Genomic DNA, 17,210 nt, shown 5'->3' with positions numbered 1-17,210 from the left:
AAAGTAACATTAAAATATTTTATAATATTCTACCAATTAATAGCTTTTTAAAAAAATTATTTCAATTTCAAAGAGACTTTAGAAGGGGTGAAGGTGAAGAGCTCCAAGACCCACTAATCATCTGTAGGTGGCAGTAGAAGCACAGTATTTATGTCAAAGCAGCCCTGAACTATCAATCGGTATGGAAAACCGGAGACCATACATAAGAAATCTGGATCTATTTCATGTTCAAATAAACTGTGTGAGTACTCCTACATTCAATAAATTGCAACTAACTTCTCTGATACGAAACCTTTTTAACTTGCCCACTTTTACCTTAAAACCTCTACACAGCCAATCCCAATCTACCTATTTCTTTTTGTCTCATTATTTTATTTGGTACGTCTTTGTAATTGTATCTACCTAGAAACATTAGCCATTCATTTTTTGAGACATGGCATAACCTTTCTTACAGAAAAACACAAACACCAGTCGAATCCATATGCCTGTTAACTGAGGGCCTGCTGGGTGAAGCACTACTCTAGATGCGCTGAAACATTTGAAGACGCACGTGCCAGGTCCTTGTTCACAAGGCACACACAAAACGAGAACAAGAAGAAGAAAAGGGGTGAAAGTGCAATCAGGGATCAGTACCCACACGACTGTCAAAGAGAGATGTGTCACAGATACTTCAAACTCCAGTTCTAAAACCTGTAATTACTGATCCTAAATCAAATGTTCCATTCATGCTGGAAGAGCAAATCCTACACCAGAGGCAGAAAGATGTAAGCCAACGGTCTGAGAACCTTTTTTCCAAAGAAGCACAGCGGCAGCTGGCCTGTGGGTCTCAGGGTGGTCCTGCCTGCCTCCTTCCTTCCCTTCTCAGTTAAGACTCTCTTTAGACTGTGGCTTGCTGAGCGCAAGAAGCTGTATGAGCTGAAAGTCATAAACTTCTCATAAAGTCTACCCATACAAATGGTATTAGCAGTAAGAAGATAACACTGCTGCAAATATTCAACTGAATGGAGTACTACTTTTATTTTATAAGCATACAAGGGAGAGTTCTGGTAAATACCTTGACTGAGTAACCAAAATCAATGCAGGTTTATTACCAAGAAAAAAACAACATGTCTTCCTCTAAAGGTTGATTATAATGTCTCCAAGAGGTCGACTTAAAAATAAATTTATTTTTATTTATTTATTTTTTTTTTTTTCCTTTCTGTAATAGACTTTATTTTTTAGAGCAGTTTTAGGTCACAGCCAAATGAGAGGAAGTTACAGAGATTTCCTATGTATCCCCTGTACCCACACCTGCATAGCGTTTCCTGCTTCCTGTGTCTCCCAACAAAGTGGTACATTTCTTACCACTGATGAACCTACACTGACACATCATTATCACCTGAAGACCATAGTTTACATTAGGGTTCACGTTTTATGTTATAATGATATGTTTTGTTAGCAAAATTTCTGCTCACTTGGGCTCCTTCCTTTCATCTCCTTTTTTTTTTCTGCTTTTTTATTTTTATTATTTTTTATTTTTTATTTATTTTTTATTTTTTTTATTTTTTATTTTTTATTGATCATTCTTGGGTGTTTCTCGCAGAGGAGGACTTGGCAGGGTCACAGGACAACAGTGGAGGGAAGGTCAGCAGATAAACAAGTGAACAAAGTTCTCTGGTTTTCCTAGGCAGAGGACCCTGCGGCCTTCCGCAGTGTTGTGTCCCTGGGTACTTGAGATTAGGGAGTGGTGATGACTCTTAACGAGCATGCTGCCTTCAAGCATCTGTTTAACAAAGCACATCTTGCACCGCCCTTAATCCATTCAACCCTGAGTGGATACAGCACATGTTTCAGAGAGCACAGGGTTGGGGGTAAGGTCACAGATCAACAGGATCCCAAGGCAGAAGAATTTTTCTTAGTACAGAACAAAATGAAAAGTCTCCCATGTCTACCTCTTTCTACACAGACACGGCAACCATCCGATTTCTCAATCTTTTCCCCACCTTTCCCCCCTTTCTATTCCACAAAACTGCCATTGTCATCATGGCCCGTTCTCAATGAGCTGTTGGGTACACCTCCCAGACGGGGTGGTGGCCGGGCAGAGGGGCTCCTCACTTCCCAGTAGGGGCGGCCGGGCAGAGGCGCCCCCCACCCCTCCGACGGGGCGGCTGGCCGGGCGGGGCGCCGACCCCCCCACCTCCCTCCCGGACGGGGAAAAATAAATTTAAAATATGGTAAAAAACATACACACTGAAGAACAATTAAAAAAAAAAATAGCGATGGCAAAGATCAGGAACTAATGTGACCCCATCAGGGGACTGAGTGCTTTGCATTTAGAGCAGGCCCAAACTTCAGCAGACACATTCTTGGTTTTCCTCCCTGGGATGAGGACTTAGGAAATGCATCCTGGACGCATTCAGGCTTCCATGCAGCCTCCAAGCTCCTATCCTGCCGGCTCCTATCCACAGTCCTACAGAAATTCAGAGGAAGACCAAAGGTAAAATACTCTCTGCAATGCAAAGAGTTGGGAGAGGAATGCCTTCGAATCACACAAGGCCGGAAGTGGATGACCCCTCACAGAAGGCCTCACCCAACTGCCCCTGGGGAGAGTGACCATCAGAGAAATGAGCTAACATGGTTACGACAACCTGGTCAGTTAGTGGCACATGCTGGGCTCCTGCACAGCTATCCAGTCCCAGTCTAAAGACAGGAAAAATTTAAATATGCTACAAAGAAAAAAGGGGGACAAACGAAGCCAAGAGAACTAGTACTTAGTGTCTACAGCATGTACTTTACACAAGCTATAAGGCAGTTTTTAAATAGGAAAGGTAACACATATACAGAAAAGTACAGCATGCCAGAAAATCCATTTGCTTCTTTTCCCTTCCCTAGCCTGTTCTCTGTCCCAGAGGCTGGTGGGTCCAAACTCCATGCAAAGGCTCATGGGCCCCTGGCTTCCTGCTAACAGGAGCCTCAGGGGAGATTTAGTCCAAGAGGAACCTGAGGTCACAGTGTACATTTCCCTGGTTCCTTCCTGTAAGCGAACCTCAAGCTTACCGTCTCTCAAAAGAAAAGCACTGCTCCAAGGCAGCTGACTTGACTGGGGTCTCTCCTTCCAAGTTCTAGCAACCTCTCCCTTCCTTGATCTCTTTGGGCCTAAGTGTGGTGAGGGTAAGAAAAGCAACAGCTCCAGGATCCTGCCGTACAGATGATGGGGGACCCTTCCTTATTATTACACATGCCCACACCCCACCCAAAAGGTTTACCACCTAAGCATGAAATCCTAAGCACTGTATTTTCATTTCATCTGCTTTTTGAAATTTATACAAATGGAATCATATGATATGAATTCCTTCATGTCTGGCTTTTTCAACTTAACACTAGATTCATGAGATTCATCCATGTTGTTCTATCTGCCCTGTGTATCATCAATTGTGATTGTGACTTGCACTCCACTCTATGCCTACACCACAAGTGACTTATTCATGCTATAGTTGAACATTCAGGTTGTTCCTAATTTGGAGTTGTTGTAAATAATGTTACCGTGAGCATTCTTGTCCATGTCTCCTGGTACGCAGCATGTGTTTTTACTGGTTATAGACCTAGGAGTGGACTCTGAGTCATGGAGTGTTGGTATCTTCATTTTAATACTTAAACTGTTTTCCATATTTAAACTCCCACCAGCAATGTTCCTTGTTACTCGATACCCTCATCACTCAACATCCTTGCCAGCACTTTGCACTGTCCGTCTTTTTCATCGTAGGCATTCCGGCGAATGGATAATACCCTGCTGTGGTTTTAATTTTCATTTTCCCAATTACTAATAAAAAGTCGAGCAGATTTACATGTTGCTGACCATTTGGATCTACTCATTCTTAAGTGCTTGTTCAAGTCTTTTGGCCATGGAATGGCAGAGATCCCAGACACCACAATTACATGTACGAGCTGCCAGGATCCAGCTATAAAACCTTTCCTTGAGAATATCAACTTATTAGCAAGAAACAGGGAGATAAAAAGATGGTCTATTCCCTCAGGAGATTGTTTGCTATAAGTCAAATTACCATTTATGATGATTCTCTATTAAGTAGGGCCAACTTCAACAAAAATTACTAAAACGAAGTATAGTATTATAATGCAAAATACAGAAAGAACATACAATCTGAGAGTCATGAGTAAATATTTCTGGGCCACACCATGTAAACTACATACTTTGCAGTCAGCATGAAGGTTAAGTTAGCTCAAGCATGTGAGGCTCTCAGAATCATGCCTGACAGTCACCTCTGATTACCTTTCATAATTTAGTTAAGAATAATGGCAGATATAATAAAAAATCCTAAGTAACTTGTCTTAAACCAACAACCCTCAACCTTATAGATACATGGTTACTTTTACTATACAGATGGCTGTGTACTAAAATCCTCAACCACACACACTATTATATAGGTTTATGTTTAAATAACCTGATAACACATCTCTTGTTCCTTTACCTTCCACAAGTCCTTTTTTTTTTTTTTTTTGAGAGGGAGTTCTGCTCTGTTGCCCAGGCTGGAGTTCAGTCTCAGCTCACTGCGTTCTTGGCTCACTGCAACCTCCATCTCCCGGGTTCAAGCGATTCTCCTGCCTCAGCCTCCTAAGTAGCTAGGATTATAGGCACGCACCACCATGCCCAGCTAATTTTTATATTTTTAGTAGAGACAGGGTTTTGCCATGTTGGCCAGGCTGGTCTCGAACTCCTGATCTCAGGTGATCCACCCGCCTCGGCCTCCCAAAGTGCTGGGATTACAGGCATGAGCCACCCTGCCCGGCCCTCCTCTTTCTTCTGAAATGCACTTCCTCATATTACTAGGTGTTAACTATACAGTGGTTCCCCCTTATTCTCAGAGGATACATTCCAAGACCCCCAGTGGATGCCTGAAACTGCAGATAGTACCAAACCCTATACTTACTATTTTTTTCCTGTACATACATACCTATGATAAAGTTTAACTTATACATTAGGCTCAGTACCTTTGTGTTTTGGGACCATTATTAATTAAATAAGGATTACTGGAACACAAGCACTGTGACACTGTGACAGTAAACCTGATCACCAAGGTGGCTATGAAAGTGACTAATGAGTGGGAATGTCTACAGTGTGGAGACACTGGACAAAGGGAGGACTCATGTCCTGGGGAGGAAGGAGCGGGACAGTGAGAGACTTCATCATGCTGCTCAGAATGGCATGCAACAGAAAACTTATGAATTGTTTATTTCTGGAATTTTTCCATTTAATATTTTCAGACCACATTTGACTGAAGGTAACTGAAGGTAACTGAAGCCTCAGACAGCAAAATTGCGGATGAGGGGACTACTGTATACCCATCTCCATTTGCACCTCTGGTAACTGTGAGATCAGAATGTGCAGCAGAAGGCTGTGTGCCTCACAATAACCATGGAGTTCTGCTCAATCTGCTGCCTTGGTGACTCTGGATCTCTCTTCCAATAGTAAAATGTCACACTGCAAACTCTGGGCCTGGGGTCCCATGGGACTTCAGTGGTTCCAGGACTGATTTCACTGCCATCACTTATATATGGTTAGACATGGATTCAACTTGTTTGCTGTGAGGTTAACTGTCTGAATGTCTACATGTCTATACATCTTTAAAACTACACACAAAAATTGCTAAAGACAAGAAATTTGGGAATATTAAATTTACAATACAATTTAGGAAACCAAACAGAAAGGAGGTATACTAACTGGGTTAGAAGATTATAGCTGTAAATTGTTGGGACTTAAGAAAAACCACACATTTAGACAAATAGTTTCTCAATCTTCTTTATCCAGAAACTCTTACTATTCAACATATCTCCCCTACACCCACACCCAAAGAGCAGTCAGTTTAGATACAAGTTTGAGAAACAGAAAGGAGGGGACAAAGGTTGGAGGATGTCAAGGCCAAAGGATAGGCCTCTCCTCTAGTTCAGAGCACTCTTTGTCTGCCTCACACCCTCTTCTCCCTGGGGACTGGCTGTGTGCTGACTGTCCCCCTGCTGGGATACATGAACAGTAACAACAGTGGACCCCTGGTCCCCGCACTGATGGGAGGCAACAAGGATAAGCTGCCCTCACACTTGCTATGCTAACAGAACAGGAAATATTATTTTACCTGTGGCACAGACAAATGTCTAACATAGAAGCATGTTTTATAGTGGGAATTTCCTATACAGATCTATTAACTACATTCTTTCTCATTAAAAACTGGCTTAACTGAATTATATTCACTCAAAAACTGGTTTATAGTGCTAAAATCAAAATTCACTTATGGCTTTTAATATCAAAACCAAAACCCAAAACTGCAGCTAAAACACACTATTTGATAAAGCAAAGGGAATCTTGCAGTCTCTGGGAATAAGTAAAATCCCTCTTTTGCAAGTGAAACATTTCTCTTTCACTCATATTCCAAAGTAAGTGAAGAAATTAAAGCTGCATGAATGGTCCCTGAATAAGTTCCTCTGTTTGGGGAAAAAAAAAAAATTCATTACGTTCAAGTATTAAAGAAACTTGTGTCTACATTATACAGGTTGAATCCTTGACCCATTGTTTACTTGCTGTCAAATGACTGGGCAGTTTCTTTTCACTATAATTCCCTGCCAACACAAAACCATCGCGAAGATCCAGGAGCACAGCGAACGGGGGTCAATGCCACAGGGCTCATGGGTTGCAGGGGAGGACGACAGACATCAGGCCCTTGCCTAAGTCTCCCCATCTCATAAGCTGGTCAAAGTGTCCCTGCCTGCTGACTCAAGGCCCAGACATTTATCCATTCCTCCCCTAACCTCTCCATTTCTTCACCTACTTGTTCAGTCAGAAATTCAACCAATATGAAATGCCTCTTCTCTACACACATATGCAACACATGCCAACTCTCAAGGAATGCAATTTAGTGGAGGAGAAAAAGCAAGTAAATATGCAGTAACAATGCAAACATGTGCCGCTACAGGGATAGGTACCAAGTGCTAAGGAAACCTGCAGGGATGAACAACCAGCCCAGCTTCAGAGGGCAGAGAAACCAGCCCAGCTTCAGATGGCAGAGAAAGCTTCCTGAAGAAGGTAGCTACAAGAATAAAGAGCAGCAGGCCATGCCATCAGGTGGGAGACAGTGGTGAGGAATGCCACAGTGGGTGGAACAGCATGTGAGAGGCAGGAAGAGCAAACGTAGCCAGTCCAGAGGGCTGGAATGGAGAGCAAGATGAGGAAAAAGTGAGAGCTCACCCCAACCTGAAGCCAGGCCTATGGAGAGCCCTCAGGTGCTCCTGGATGCCTCATCTAAGAGTCTGGCAATTCAGAAACAAGAATGCCCCTGTGTACCGTGAAGAATTCAAGTCTTGATGAAAGGACTCTTCTAGACACATGCCATCAATGTATCTGTTGATTTTAGCAGCAATGGGGAAGCTAATCAATACTTAATTTTAGAAAAGTCCTAAGCTATGTGAATAAGGCAAAGGACAGATTAGGTCTGCATGCAGGCAGATTTCTGTCCAGCTGAAACATCAAACTCCTGTGTGATGTATGAAATATAACATCACATATAAAAAACTGATGAATGTGATTCAGCCATAAGAAGTCCTATCTAGTGGACAGATCAATATAATTACCTCGTAAGAAGTTATTACAGCGGGAGAAACTGGACCTGGCTTTACCTTGAGTTCTTAAGCAAGTAACTGGCCTTCAATTTCTTCATCCACACAAGAAATAGTTGCTATGGTTGTCTCCAACACTTCTAAAACCCATCATTCTGGCAGGTTGTAACAATCAAAAGTATTTTATCACCAAAGGCAAGGATTTAAGTAACTTTCCTATGGTTTTGCCTGAGGAAAAAAAAAAAAAAAAGGATGGACCCCAAACTGTCTAAAATTCAAAAAAACAAATACATTTAAGTTCATGAACCCTTTAAAAAGTTGACAAACCATGCATAACCAAACATAAAGATAATTAAAATTTTAGGATAAGCAAATGAGAGAGAATTTTTTTTAAGAAATGAGAAAGTAAAACAAAATTAACCTAACAAGGCAGGCAGCGATTCGTTGCTCACTTCCCTTTCTGCTGGTTTCATTTCCCTTCTTAGGTGAAAACACTCTTAATATGTAAATCAGTCCACTAAAGACTTCAGAGTCCTTTCTGCTAAGATTTGCAGAAATTTTTATGCAAAAGAAATTATTTCTAGACTTCCACGCACTAGAAAAGCAGACTTACAAAATACAGCAAACTAAAGTGGATAAATGTATGTGGCAAAGCAGAAGCAATTAATCAAGGATCCTACTTTTAAGCATTTAGAAATGTTTAAATAGCAAAAAGTGGAAATGTGGATATTCTATGATTTTTAATAACTTGGTAGTAAAAAGTGAGACTCCATTTAGGAGTACCTACTAAGTGCCAGGTACTATGTAAGCACTTGGGATCTTTCTGGTTTAGGGCCCCTACAATCCTACTGGATATAGTATTATCTCTATTTCAACTGTACAGAAATGAAGTAGGAACAAAGGGTTAGTCACAGTGGGTAGGTAACTAGACAAAGTCACACAGCTTATAAAGCAAAGAAGCTAGACTTTAAACCCCCTTTTACTCAATATCAAATCTTCTCTTTCCATAGATGATGCAGACTTCAAGCACCAAAGTACACAAACTGAAGAAACTTTATCCTTTGTATATAATTATCTTAAATATATGCCATCATTTCAAGGGGAGCTTATGCTAAGTGTGACTTCATAAACAAATCATTTGTGAAAGAGAAAAACCACATCCAGGGTAAAGTCATAAGGTGAAAAAGCCTATTTCAGAGAGCACTTCCTGAAAGAGACAAAGCAGCAATTAAAGTCAGCCCAGCACCAACTCCGATGCCAAGCGTTACACTGGAAACTACTTTTTAAAGCAACAAAAGAGTCTAAAACAAAATACAACATTTCTTAAATACACTGTTTCCAGAAAGAGCTATTTTAACAGAAGCAACTCAAAGATATCCCTTCGACAGAAGTGGAAGTGCTGAAAAATGCTCATCTCTCACACAGACTTTTGATGGACAGGAGGTAAGCAGCATTTAATTAACTTCATGATTATTGTCAAAAGTAATGCTTTATGTACTGCATTTCAAAAATCATTTCATTTTAATAATACAGGCTGGGCGCAATGGCCCACGCCTGTAACTCCAACACTTTGGGAGGCCAAGGCAGGAGGATCAGTTGTGCCCAGGAGCACCACAGTGAGATCCCGTCTCTATTAAAAAAATATATTTAATTAAAAAAATAAACATAACAAACTATGTTGGTGAAAGACCTTGAAATAGGCTATATAATCATCTTTCCACATTAATATGATTTTACATTTATTTTCAATATTGCTTTACATTAATAGTAAATGTAATTTTTTTCAACTTAAGGAAAGAAAATGTTTACAGTAAATCATATGTATATTTAGGAATGTTCATCACATGTTTTCAATTACATTGTTTCATGAAATAACTTAATGGTTTTTAAGAAAAGAAAAGCTACAGATAATCATGGTATCCATAGCTTTTAAAAAGCTGACTTTAAAGTCAATCACTTTTCTATATTTATCCAAAAATTTCTGTGTTTGCAGAGCACAATCAATACTATAATGCCTTTAAAACACATGCATCACTCATCTTTTTTCAAACGTGAGCAAATGAATATAAGTATTGGTGACAAGCTACATAAAAACAGCTTGAGCATAACATGGGAAAAAAGACTCAAGATGGTTTGTAAGTACAGGACTTATGTCACAAAATTGAAGGATGAGGATAGGTGAAGGGAGTCCTGATGCAATACTAAAAAAAGAAAAACAAATACAAAATTTCATTTATATTATAATTGCTACTATTTAATAAGAATGCATTCCAGTTAAAAATAAGATTTAAGCCTCCAAGATTACTCTCCTTTGAATGACACTAGAGATATAATTTTTCTCTGTAGCACTTTCCTCATTTGATAGAAATTAAATTCTAGTCACACCAATATTTGGAAAATTTAATATGTTTTTAAATATATAGAATTATGCTCCTAAATCATATTTAACCTAAATATTTGAGAAGGAAAGAAAGGGAAGGGAAGGGAAGGGAAGGGAAGGGAAGGGAAGGGAAGGGAAGGGAAGGGAAAGGAAGGAAGGCAGACAGGCACGTTTCTTGCGTTTATCCACAGCAATTGCTCAAGTTAATTCTTAATTATCAATAGCCCGTGATGCCACTGACCACAGACAGCAAATCTCCCCCATAGTTTTCCTTAAAGAGAAATTCTGGGCTGATTTCAAGACAGCCCACTCTGCAAAGTGACATTTTTGAAGGAAACTTTTCATCCACCTCCATATTACAAGGGGATGCCACAGATTCCATCTCATTGCAGCGAAGTCTATTTTTGAAGTCTGTTGTTGGTGTTGCATCACGGGGGAGTGAAGTTTCACACTGAGGAGTCAATGATATTTGCAACCCCAAATAACCTTTCCATTTAAAATGGACGGTTTTTTTTTTTTTTTTTGGTGATGGAAATTTATAAGTTTCTACATACACATCAAGTTACTGAATGACTTCTTATTAATATCTACTTGTCTTAGATACTCCTTTTTTGGATTTACTTTGAAAATTTTTAAAATTTAAATGATATTGAAGCTTCTGAATCTAGATGGAATGAGGATATGAAAGTTACTAATGGCACTAGCTTTTTTCAAGGTGCTGCTTTCTGTGAACCACTGAAGTAGAGCAGCTGAAATCAAAAAACCTGGAAGACTTGGCATTACGTACTCCCAATTGTGCACTAGAAAACAGCTCATCTATTGCTCTAACACTCTAGTTCTTGATCTGCTGACCATGACACAAAACATTGCTGTTTCTAGACCTATGATAATTTAAAGAGAACATAAGGTAATAAATATCACGAAGTGTTTCCACTTTAAAAAAAACAAAGTTTAATAGCCAGCTACACAAGTCTTCATTTTCAAACTAGAGAATTACAAACTAGAGTTTTTTAGCAAAGTAGAGTTGCTGTGAGTCATCTCATCAAAAGTTCCTTCCTTTATTTATTCATCAATTCAGTAAATATTTATTTATTGAGTACCTATTACATGCTCAATAGACAGTGGGGCTATAGCTGTAACAAAGGAAAAGTTCCCATTCTCTCTCAAATGAGAATTACTGTGAATGTTCAGTAGTTAACCAGTTGAATCGTTCCTTGATTAAATGCTCTCGAACTTATAATTCACTGGCAGTCAAGCTGAGTGGGAGAATGTGAAGCATTTATTTTTTAACCAACGATTTTATTCTTATTTTTCTTAACTCTTTTTACAGTTTCTAAGTATCATGCCTACCAACAAGCTGTAAAATGATCACCCTGAACAATCAAGATCAACCTGTCCCTTTTAACAGCTCACATCCAGATGAATACAAAATTGCGGCCCTTGTCTTCTATAGCTGTATCTTCATAATTGGATTATTTGTTAACGTCACTGCATTATGGGTTTTCAGTTGTACCACCAAGAAGAGAACCACGGTAACCATCTATATGATGAATGTGGCATTAGTGGACTTGATATTTATAATGACTTTACCCTTTCGAATGTTTTATTATGCAAAAGATGAATGGCCATTTGGAGAGTACTTCTGCCAGATTCTTGGAGCTCTCACAGTGTTTTACCCAAGCATTGCTTTATGGCTTCTTGCCTTTATTAGTGCTGACAGATACATGGCCATTGTACAGCCGAAGTACGCCAAAGAACTTAAAAACACGTGCAAAGCCGTGCTGGCGTGTGTGGGAGTCTGGATAATGACCCTGACCACGACCACCCCTCTGCTACTGCTCTATAAAGACCCAGATAAAGACTCCACTCCCGCCACCTGCCTCAAGATTTCTGACATCATCTATCTAAAAGCTGTGAACGTGCTGAACCTCACTCGACTGACATTTTTTTTCTTGATTCCTTTGTTCATCATGATTGGGTGCTACTTGGTCATTATTCATAATCTCCTTCACGGCAGGACGTCTAAGCTGAAACCCAAAGTCAAGGAGAAGTCCATAAGGATCATCATCACGCTGCTGGTGCAGGTGCTCGTCTGCTTTATGCCCTTCCACATCTGTTTCGCTTTCCTGATGCTGGGAACGGGGGAGAACAGTTACAATCCCTGGGGAGCCTTTACCACCTTCCTCATGAACCTCAGCACGTGTCTGGATGTGATTCTCTACTACATCGTTTCAAAACAATTTCAGGCTCGAGTCATTAGTGTCATGCTATACCGTAATTACCTTCGAAGCATGCGCAGAAAAAGTTTCCGATCTGGTAGTCTACGGTCACTAAGCAATATAAACAGTGAAATGTTATGAATAATAAGGTTCTTTCATTTCAATCCCATCAAAATTCACTTCACTAACTACTCTGGCGTCAATGGATATTCTGTATAATACTATCGTCCCTTTTCTCTTGAAAAAATAAATTCATTATCTTCATTTTAAAAACTTATATAAAACATTTTTGTGAATTATTCAGAGAAAAGCATCTGATTTTTCTTTCCTAGTCAAGCCTTGTTCACACAGATAATTAACTTTTTGCATTTCTATGTGCAAGTGACACATGTATGTTAATCAAGTCAGTAGGGGGGGAAATCGAGCTACCATACAAAATAATTTGATTACATTATTTTCTATCTAGATGCAGCTCCCTCAGGTCTAATTTGCACTAGGAATGGAATTATAAATCCAACACTTTATGTCCCAAACACTGACTTCCAGAATTCCTATATAAGAAATTATGTTGAACTCATTACTGTTACTTACTACAAGGCAAAATTAATAGCAACAAGAACCCAAGGGGCCTGTTACAGCCATCCCCATCAGCCCTTCCCTACTCTGAATTCATTCTTTTGAAAACAGAGAATAGTCATTCAACAAACACTGAGAGCCTACTATGCACCAAACCCTATTTAGGACTAATGATGAAAATCTAACCTGAGATGCTATTTCTATCCAATAATCCAAGTTCATTTCTATCATGTGAGGTTTCTACTATATGGCGAAATGCCATTCTCCAATACAAACAGTTTGCTCTTCTTATGTAGTTGAAGATACCATTTTTACAAAAGAAGTTAATTGATTTTTTTTCCCAGGCCATATGTCACAGTATAAATAGTACTAGTAGGAACCTTGGATTTCTTAGCCTTGCCATTTAATTTCTCCTAATAAAGTAACAAACCAAGTAACTTATCCATCTAAAAGAAAAAAACTGAACTATAATCTGTTAAGTCCCTATTATCCTTAATACTTATGGAAGTAAAATAAATGATTCAACTATAACTTCCTCTCTGCTAAATTACCTTTATCACTCTTAACATGATTATATCCTACTGGGGCTTAGAACCAAATACATGCATTGGTTAGAAATTTATTTCTGGTTGGGCGTGGTGGCTCACGCCTGTAATCCCAGCACTTTGGGAGGCTGAGGTGGACGGATCACTTGAGGTCAGGAGTTCCAGACCAGCCTGGCCAATATGGTGAAACCTCATCTCTACTAAAAACACAAAAATTAGCCAGGCATGATGGCAGGTTCCTGTAATCCCAGCTACTCGGGAAGCTGAGGCAGGAGAATAGCTTGAACCCAGGAGGCAGAGGCTGCAGTGAGCCGAGATTGCGCCATTGCACTCCAGTCTGGGTGACAAAGCGAGACTCCATCTCAAAAAAAAAGAAATTAATTTCTGGAAATAACATAGGTAAATTCATATTCCTTAAAAAAAAAAGATAAACACAAAAAGTCTAATAATAACATGGCATTTTTGCACTAGAAGGTCCCTTAGACAATCTTCTTAGTACAATTCTTCTGTTCGAAATATAAAAAACTGAGGTCTGAAGAGGTTATGTGACTTGCTCAGCTAAAGAACCACACCTAGAAACCAAGGTCAGTTCTTTCATGTCAAACACCAATTTTTCAATAATAAAAAGCAAACATGCTTAAAGAATGTAAACATTCTCAGAGCTACATAAGGTGGTACTGAGATGCAGTTTCTCAATAAAGAGAAAAACACAGTTTTTAGTTTCAATAGTCAAATGAGTAAAATATATATCTTTTTATATTTTATATACATAAAGTATCTTTATAGATATATCTTTATATATTATTTGTATATCTTACATATATTTAACATATAATTATTTCTAAAACAAGAAAAACAACTCTTGTATTGAATATGTAGGTTTATTGTACACATATACATAGTCAGAGCCTACTCTCAACCATACAGATGAATCTACTCTTAAATTTATTAGATGGAAAAGTTCTCTGCCATAGCTTGTCTTGATAAGAAGAGTTTAGTCTCAGAGCAAAAAGCACAACAAAAGATTCTATTGATACAAAATCAAGAAAGTGAAAATGTATGCTGTGATTCTCACAGTAAAATTGTAAATAATCTAAATTATAATTTAATTGTAGATCACTTAAAAGTTATTTTTAAAATAATTTACTTAGCATTATAACCAAATACATTTTAACATAATATGTAAAAATTCAAAATTTCACTGTATTCTGGAAAACAATGTAACATCCACATATAAATACTAACAAAAAATAATAGGTATATAAGGCCAGATGTGTGGCAGGAATGAGTTACTAGAAATGCCTAATACATATGGCTTTTAATAATGGAGTTATTTCTACTTTCAAAACCTAATGGTTACATTTTCTGAGTTTAAATCATAGTCATGAGCATCTATCATATGTCAGCTACAATTTCTATGCAAAGCACTAGAAAAAGAAATGAACAGGTCTGTGGTTCAAAGGCCTTCCCTTACAGTCTTACTGGGGCTACACTGTAATCAAGGCTTGCTTGCTCTTCAACACTACTAAATGTAGGGCAAAGAGTACATAAAGTGAAACTTGGTTCTCCCTCAAACTGCCAGTGGGTAGCCTAGAAGGCACAGACCATGACAGTGTAATATAATAAATACTAACAGAGATAATTAATACATGTGTTGTAATACACATATAAGGGCAATTAATCCTGCCAAAGGGCAAGAGGAAGCAGAAAGCAAGCCAAGTAGGCATGAGAATGCAAATGCGTAGCAAGCGAAGAAAGCTGGATGACCAGTTGGGAAGTGGTTTGAGAGACTAGCTGGTGGTCAGATGAGGAGGACTCTGAAAGGAAAGAAGAGTTGGGCATGGTAGCACGTGCCTATAATCCCAGCTACTCAGGAGGCTGAGGTGGGAGGACTGGGGTTGAGCTTAGGAGTTCAAGGCCAGCCTGGATAACATGGCAAGACCTTGTCTCTTAAGAAAAGCAATACATGGAAGGGGTATACGCTTGCTCCTAGAAGCTTGGTGTAAGAGAGCTTCTTTACTTCTCCGTGCTACCCTTTGAAGCACAGAATACCCACAGTTGACATGTGAGGGCCATCTAGAAACTGAGCTCAGGAAATGGAGCTTGAGAGAAGCAACTTGCTCAAGATTTCACATAACTAGTAAGAGGCAGAGCTGGAATCTCAAATCTGGTCTGATGGCAAAGACCATGCTATTTCCACTACTCCAGACTGCCTGGATAGCATCTTGGAGGAATCTGACTTTTATTCTGATGGAAATGAGAATTTGAGGGTTTTTAAAAGAACTAGTGTGGTTAAGCCTGCATTTTAGAAAGATAACTTCTGACAGCATTGTATGGAATGCTTTGAAATTCACAGGGAAACTAGTTAGAGAATTACTGTAAAAAAGTAGACAAGAAAAGATTTAAGAGTTTAGACTGGGATAATAATGACAGTAGAAGTAGAGAAGAAGGGATGAATATTCATTTAGGACTTTGAATTACTAAGACTCAGTGCCAGAAGTCCTAGCCAGAGCAACTAGGCAAGAGAAAGAAAGAAAAGGCATCCAAATAGGAAAGCTCAAACTATCTCTCTTTACTGACAATATGATTCTATACCTAGAAAACCCTAAAGACTCTGCCAAAAGGCTCCAGGAATCAAGAAACAACTTCACTAGAGTTTCGGGATGCCAAATCAATGTAGAAAGATCAGTAGTAGCATTTCTATACACCAATAACTTAGTTCAAGCTGAGAGTCAAACCAAGAACACAACCCACACAAAAAGATACCTAGGAATACATCTAACCACGAAGGTAAAAGATCTCTACAAGAACTACAAAACACTGCTGAAAAAAATCAAAGATGGCCAGGCTTGGTGGCTCATGCCTATAATCCCAGCACTTTGGGAGGCCGAGGCAGGCTGATCACAAGGTCAGGAGATCGAGACCATCCTGGCTAACGCAGTGAAACCCCGTCTCTACTAAAAAATACAAAAGAAAGTAGCCAGGCATGGTGGCGGGCGCCTGTAATCCCAGCTACTCGGGAGGCTGAGGCAGGAGAATCGCTTGAACCTGGGAGGCGGAGGTTGCAGTGAGCCAAGATCACACCACTGCACTCCAGCCTGGGTGACAGAGTGAGACTCCGTCTCAAAAAAAAAGAAAAAAGAAAAAAATCAAAGATGATACAAACAAATGGAAAAAGCATTCCATTCTCATGGTCTGAAACAATCAATATCATTAAAATGGCCATACTGACCAAAGCAGTCTATAGATTTAAGGCTATTCCTAGCAAACCACAATGTCATTTTTCACAGAATTAGAAAAAATTATTCTAAAATTCATATAGAACCAAAAAAAGAGCCCAAAATAGCCAAAGCAATCCTAAGGAAAAAAAAAGAAAAGGAAAAAACAAAGCCAGAGGCATCACATTACCTGACTTCAGACTATAAGGCTACAGAAAGCAAAACAGCATGGTACTGGTACAAAAACAGACATACAGACCAGTGGAACAGAATAGAGAACCCAGAAATAAAGCCTCATAACTACAGCCATCTGATATTCAACGAAGTTCACAAAAATAAACAGTGGTGAAAGGATTCCTTATTCAATAAATGGTGCTAGGATAGCTGGGTAGCCATATGCAGAAAATGAAACTGTACCCCTACCTTGCACCACATACAAAAATTAATTCAAGATGGATTAAAGATATAAATGTAAGACTTCGAACTATAAGAATCCTAGAAGAAAACCTAGGAAACACCATTCTGGACATCGGCCTTGGGGAAGAATTTGTGACTAAGTCCTCAAAAGCAATTGCAATGAAAACAAAAATTGACAAATGGGACCCATTTAAACTAAAGAGCTTCTGCACAGCAAAATAAACTATCAACAGAGTAAACAAACAACCTATAAAAT

General features: G+C 39.1%; 2 protein-coding genes across 6 annotated transcripts in view; one reads left to right on the top strand and one right to left on the bottom strand.

Annotated features, from left to right (window-relative positions):
• Positions 1-17,210, bottom strand: part of UBAC2 (UBA domain containing 2) — a 187,763-nt gene that overhangs the window by 120,726 nt on the left and 49,827 nt on the right. The window lies entirely within an intron of this gene.
• Positions 2,338-13,297, top strand: GPR18 (G protein-coupled receptor 18). Of its 2 annotated transcripts, XM_019039739.3 has the most exons (3): positions 2,338-2,476; positions 8,610-9,042; positions 11,310-13,297. In XM_019039739.3, exon 3 carries the CDS (start codon positions 11,344-11,346, stop codon positions 12,337-12,339), a length of 996 nt encoding a protein of 331 aa, XP_018895284.1. In that variant the 5' UTR covers positions 2,338-2,476; positions 8,610-9,042; positions 11,310-11,343; the 3' UTR covers positions 12,340-13,297. The 2 variants fall into 2 exon arrangements, with proteins under 2 accessions (XP_018895284.1, XP_063553546.1); XM_063697476.1 differs by lacking the exons at positions 2,338-2,476; positions 8,610-9,042 and adding an exon at positions 10,694-10,886 and having other exon boundaries at positions 11,310-12,476.

This window comes from Gorilla gorilla, chromosome 14 (genome assembly GCF_029281585.2).
Source record: "Gorilla gorilla gorilla isolate KB3781 chromosome 14, NHGRI_mGorGor1-v2.1_pri, whole genome shotgun sequence".
Classification (NCBI taxonomy): Eukaryota; Metazoa; Chordata; class Mammalia; order Primates; family Hominidae; genus Gorilla; species Gorilla gorilla.
Note: the sequence above shows the minus strand (reverse complement) of the source record. Positions and strands in the feature narration are given on the sequence as shown.